General features: G+C 49.0%; 1 protein-coding gene across 1 annotated transcript in view; it reads right to left on the reverse strand.

The window, feature by feature from the left end:
- Positions 1 to 5,965, reverse strand: part of NBEA (neurobeachin) — a gene marked incomplete at its 5' end in the record, with an annotated part of 985,874 nt that overhangs the window by 234,894 nt on the left and 745,015 nt on the right. Inside the window, one exon of the mRNA XM_042782600.1 lies at positions 615 to 735. Coding sequence (XP_042638534.1) covers positions 615 to 735 — 121 coding nt within the window. The remainder of the gene's footprint in view (positions 1 to 614; positions 736 to 5,965) is intronic.

Here is a 5,965-nt window from a genome sequence, read left to right on the forward strand (position 1 = left end):
GTTTGGGCTTTGCTTCTGTGAAGATTGACAGCCTTGGAGACCCTGTGGGGCAGTTCCACTCTGTCCTCTAGGGGCGCTGTGGGTCAGAATCGGCTCCAGGGCAGCGAGTGTGGTTTATTTTTGGGTTTTATCACCAATGGGGTGACACAGAATGGCCAAAAGGCAGCATGCTACTCTGCAGTGGGTTGGAGCGTCTTTGACCTGCCTTTGTCATCAGTTTTGCTGTCCCTGGAAGACGGTCCCTCTCGTCATTGCTGTTGTTGTTACCTGCCATGGAGTTAACTCTGATTCATGGCGTCTCACAGACTTAAAAATTTCCAACAAAAATCCTTATCCTTAGTATGTGTGATGAGTTTTGCCATTTTAATATTTTCATCTATTCTGTTTGCTTTCTTTTCTTCTACAAATAATGCTGCTAGTGGCTGACTGAATTGATTTCCAAACCCACCAGTGCGTCACGGCTTGGAATTTTAAGAACATGGATGCAGTGGGTTCGACGGGGCTTTTGGAGACAGAAAACGGGGTCTTTTTGGATGTGAAGTCTCAGTTCACGTCCTAAATGAATGTCGTAATCTCTCAGTCTTGGTCTGCGCATCTCAAGATGAACCACACACCGAACGCACGCCTCATCGCGGTCCTCAGCCGGCAGGGCTGCCTTCACCCGCTCCGCGGTACCGAGCTCCCTAGCCCTGTTCTCGTCCCCACGGCCCTCTCCAGTCACCGATGTGTCCACTGCTACCCAGGAAACACGGCTGGCGGGGGGAGACTCACGGCCCCACTTACACGTGAGACCTCTCCTTTAAAAATCTTTGTTTTTTAAAAACAGTTTCCTTAGAGCCTGACTGTCAAGCTTCCTGTTCCAGGTGCCGAAGGCCTCAGAGGTCCCCTGCCGTGTCTGCTGGTGCCTTAATGTGAAGGGACAATGAACAGAACTTCTGAATCGGAAAAGGGAAAAGGGGAATCAGTCATTTTCTGATCCATGCAACTGCCAAAATACTGTATCTGGAAAACGATGTTAAACACAGAAAGGAAAAACGTGGGTGAACTTAGAGGACTTGATGTGAGTCAAGTCACCCACAAAAGGACAAAGATTGTCTGAGGCCGATGCTGTAAGAAGTCAAAGAAAGGGTTTCAAAAAAGAGCTATTCTTTGACGGTTACTTGGGGTGGTGGCGAGCCACCAAGTGCAGGGGAGACATGCAGGAACCTCGGGGGGGAAGGCAATTTCCAACAAGGGGGGTCAGCACAGAACGACCAGCGGGGACAGACACGCCGAACCCCATTAGGACAGCAGGTTCCACCTGGCTTTCTCTTTGTGGCTGACAAAAAGGTGCGTACATGCACTTACTGACCTGGTGCATTTGCAGTGACACAGTGGACTCTGCTGGAGTGATCATGTGTGTACCAGGTGGCCACATGCTTGCTCTGCTGGAGCGGCCACGTGTACACTGTGTGTATACAAGTGTGTGGACCTACGGCCAGGGTGACAGCAGACTGCTTGAGTGGCCATGTGTACACTCTGTGTGTACACATGTATGTGGACCGATGGCTAGAGTGGCAGTGCATGCTCTGGTGGAGTAACTATGTGTATACTGCGTGTATACATGTGTGTGTGGACCGACGGCCACAGTGACAGAGCTTGGCCTGCTGAAGTGGCCACGTGTGCACTGTGTGTACGTGTGTGTGGCCCGATGGCCACCTCAGTACTTCTCCTCAGTGCTGACTGCTGACTTTGGGTCCCTCCTGCAAGCTGCTGCTCTGGCCGCACGTGCCACACTGTGGCAGCACCGTGATGACAGATGTTCTCAGGACACACAGAGGCTCACATGTCCTTTGCACAGCACTGCTCTGAAGACACGGCACAGATGGCTTGTGACGTACTGTTTTGAGTCAGGGCTGAGGTCATCTAGAGGGAGCCTCATGGGTGCTGACGGGCGTGGCAGTGGTGGGACAGTGAGCACCCCTTCCCTCTTCTCTCTCCGGCTCGCTGACATGTCCCCGTGGCGGCATGACGCACGGTTTTACCTTACAGCCTTTTTTCCAAGGCAACAAACAAGAGGACCCACGTATTTTCAGTAGGTTATTAATATTTTCCCCTGAATGTGAGTATCAGCTTAAGTCATTTGCAGCTGGAATGTAACTCAAACCATTTCAGTCAAAATAAGGACAGATCTTAAAAATGAGAGAAACCTTATAAATGAGAGGGATCTTAAAAAGAGTGGGATCTTAAAAATTCCTAGCTTTCCCAGAAAATGTTATGCTATCATATCGTTATCTTCATAACTCTTTCTTTAACAGAGTTTAACAATTGTGTTCGAGATTTAAATAGTTTAACTTGTGTGACAAAGAGTATATGGCCAACGTCGCCTCTAGGAACAGGGTGGATTCTGCGTTTGACGTGGGGTGTGAATCCTTTGGGCTTACGATTTTTGATTGGTAGAGCAACTTCCTAATTTTTAATATACGAATTAGGTAATTCATTCATGTGCTTTTTAAAAAACACGCGTATGAAAGCTTCCTGCCCTCTGTATAGGAGAGCTTTGGGCCAGCGACAAGCCAGTTGAATTCTTCATCGCCCACTTGTTCAGCCTGGCATTAAGCGTGACTGCACATCTGTATAGGAATTACTTTATGGGGAGTTTTATTGAGAGAGCAAAGAGTGAAAACCAAACAGGGGCTTCACCCACGAATGCCACACTGAAAGGGCAGACTCCGTCACGGCGGTCGGTGAGTCTGGAAGCCTAACGAGGGGGCTTGGTCTTCAAACTGAAGGAAGACACGAGAGCGTTCCCTAGTCCTTGAGTCAAGGCTGATGCCCAGCGACGTGGCTGCGATAGCCCTTCCCACAGCTCCCACTGACCCACTTTGCTTGGCAGGGCGTTTGGCACCACGAAGGGCACCTTCTAAGGGTTTGACGGAATCCATGGTTGGAACCTATGGTTGGAAGGATCACGGATTTCTGGAAATCCATACAGCAGGTAGAGTAAAACGTTTGTCGGCTGAACTGGCCTTGTCGCCTCGGACACAGGACGAGACGAGGAGAGCGCCCGCCACTCCAGGGCTGCTTTCGCTGGTCACTTCCACTCCACTTAACAGACTTTAGAAACCACGTTAGAAACCAGTTAGTTTAACTCGTGTAGCAAACACGCGTGGGTAACGTCGGCTCTGGGGACGCGGTAGGCTCTGCGTTTGAAGCGGGACATGACCCTGCGGGTTTCCTATCTGGGGCCGCGGAGCAGCTTCCTAATTCAAAGGGGGGAGAAACGACTTAGGAAAAGGCTCATAAGGCTTTCGACATCAAATGGCTTTTACTAAACAGCATTTTGATGAGTTAAGTGTGAGTGAGTCAGGGACATATGGGTTACATTTCCCTCGAAATCCACATGGGCTTAAAAATTAAGGGGAAAAAAGAGAGTCAAATGCATTTTAGAGAAGCTAGAATGTTGTAAAAGACATTTTTCCCTTCAATGCAAATACCAGCTTGAGTCAATTGCCGTGAGACTCTGTAACTCAAACTACTGATGTCAAAGTGGAAAGGAATCTAAAACACACTTGTTTTGTTGGGGAGAGGAGGTCACTGCATCAGAAAGCATCGTGTCCGGGGCTGGCTTCGGAAGACGCAGCTGAGCCACGGTTTCTCCCAAGCTCTGGGACATGCGGAGCCCTGGGGGTGCCGCGGGTCAGCCCTGGGCTGCAAAACGAAAGGTCAGTGGTTCAAACTCACCAGCTGCCCCGCAGGAGGAGGATCAAGCCCTCCGTGTCCATACAGACTGGCAGCCTTAGAAACCCAACGAGGGTCGCTCTGAGTTGAAAAAACTCAATGGCAGCGGGTTTGGTTGGTTTTGTAACGAAACAAAGATCATCTTAACTTTAGCTACTGTAATCCCGGCAAAGTAAAGTGATGAACTGAGTGATTATCAGAATGATTCAATCAGTCTGAGCGGTTTAGCCAATAATGCGGGTAAAAAGTAGTTCATTTCAGTAATTCAAAGCAACTTTTGTTTTGTTCCTAGACATTCCAGTTAACTCTGCCCATGTAAATGTTTCCAACGAGGACCTTTTAAGGGCAAGTCATGTGTTGGAAGAATTCCTTCATGATTCAAAGAAACACAACACACGCTGGCTACTCTAAGAGGAGATGGAACACAATGAGAGGGTGTCTATGTTAGGTGTGTTACGAATGTCACCATTCTAATGACACAGGGTAGCTGTAATAACCTTCCTCACTGCGGGTGGGGGTGTAAGGTGGTGAAGCTGCTTCGGAAAACATCTGACAGCTTCTCAAGATGTTAAACGCGGAGCTGCTGCTTGACCCGCCGGTCCACACCTAAGCGCACGCCAGAGAGGCGGAAACACACGTCCACGCCGCGTCCTGCACACGCACGTTCAGAGCACCACTGCTCCTAACAGACGCAAGCAGCCGCCAGCCCACGTCCTTCAGCTGATCAACAGATGAACAAGACAGGGCATGTCTCACAAGGGCATGTGCCCCGCCCATACGAAGGGATGAATATTGATGCAGGGCACCCGGCCCAACCTCGAAAGCATTCTGTGAGTGAGAGAAGGCCTTGCAGCACCTGGTTCCACTTACAGGAGCGGTCTGCTGGGCAGGTGCATGGAGACCGGGGGGCAGGGGTGCCTCGGGCGGGTGGGTGGGGAGAAGCAGGGCTTGTCCACGAGGTCTCCTCGGGAGGGACGGGATGCTCCGCAAACGATCTGGTGACACACCGAGTGCAGGCAGTCCCCGGCACGGACGCCTGACTTACGGACAGCTCCCACTGGCCCTTTCCACTGGGCTTCAAACCGGTTCTGTTACAGCCAACAAGGTGAGACACATGCACCACCAAACCTTTACGACTGGGGCGATTCATCCAGTAACTAGAACAGAGAAACCGTGGGTGGAAACCGTGGGAGGGGAGAGTTGGAAGCGGCGCAGTGAGTGCTTTCAGGAGCCGGAGGCGTGAGATGGGACGGTTGGCAGGACTGTGGAGGGCCACACACATGCAAACCACAAGACCGGCCTGGAGTGGGCGCCACCATCCTCAGTAAGCTAACTCACTCACCAATGCACATACACTTGAGTTAATCTGAAATTTCAGCTACTCAGTACTTGTTTGAAAAAATAACTTGCTAAGTTCCAAATCATAGTAAGTAATTGGGATTTTAGATTAAAATCCGTTCCATTATACTGATTAATCTCAGGACTCTAAGTGAAGACATAGCTAGAGAATTGAAATTTCTACTCAAATGTGGAATCTTAGGTGCTAATTCACTCTGCTGAATCACTACCAACTAAAAAGGCAATTTAAATAATGTTCTGTGTTATTGACACGACAATTACTTAATTGGCTTAATTCTTAATATGCTTAATTCTATATCACTAGCTGTATCGGCCATTTGGCACAATCTGTAAGAAGTTGAGTCATCAGGAATCACGTGTGTTTAACTTGCGTCTTAAGATTGAACAGTGTATGAGAAAAGGACCCAAAGCTGAAACAGAAAACTGCCTGGTATTGAAAGTGACAGAACTTTGTGGAACCTTCTGTCCCGATTACAGACTAGAAGACTCCAGAGAAAGTAGACAAAAGATGAGAAAGGGTCAACATTTAACTGAAAACTCTGCTCAAATGATGCCTCTCATGAGATTTCCCCAAAAGTGACCACAGTGCTTTACCCCGCACACGGAGCGACGGCCAACAGGGCTCCACGGACTCGTGGGGAAGATCAGACTTCCGATCATGCAGGCGTCAGCCACAAGTCTGAGTTACACACTGAAACTCTATTTTCACGTCCTTTCAGAATGAGCTAAGTGTCTACACATCCACACTAACGTGTTCTCTTTAGTGTATTTTTGTTCAAACGACAGTTTGTGTATTTTTAAGGAAATCTATGATTTTATAAGGAGCTCTGGTGGCTTAGTGCCTAAGGCACTTGACTGCTAACCAGAAGGCTGGGGGTTCAAACCC

Source organism: Orycteropus afer, unplaced genomic scaffold, assembly GCF_000298275.1.
Source record: "Orycteropus afer afer isolate SDZICR_OR568_19922 unplaced genomic scaffold, OryAfe1.0 scaffold00384, whole genome shotgun sequence".
Taxonomy (NCBI): domain Eukaryota; kingdom Metazoa; phylum Chordata; class Mammalia; order Tubulidentata; family Orycteropodidae; genus Orycteropus; species Orycteropus afer.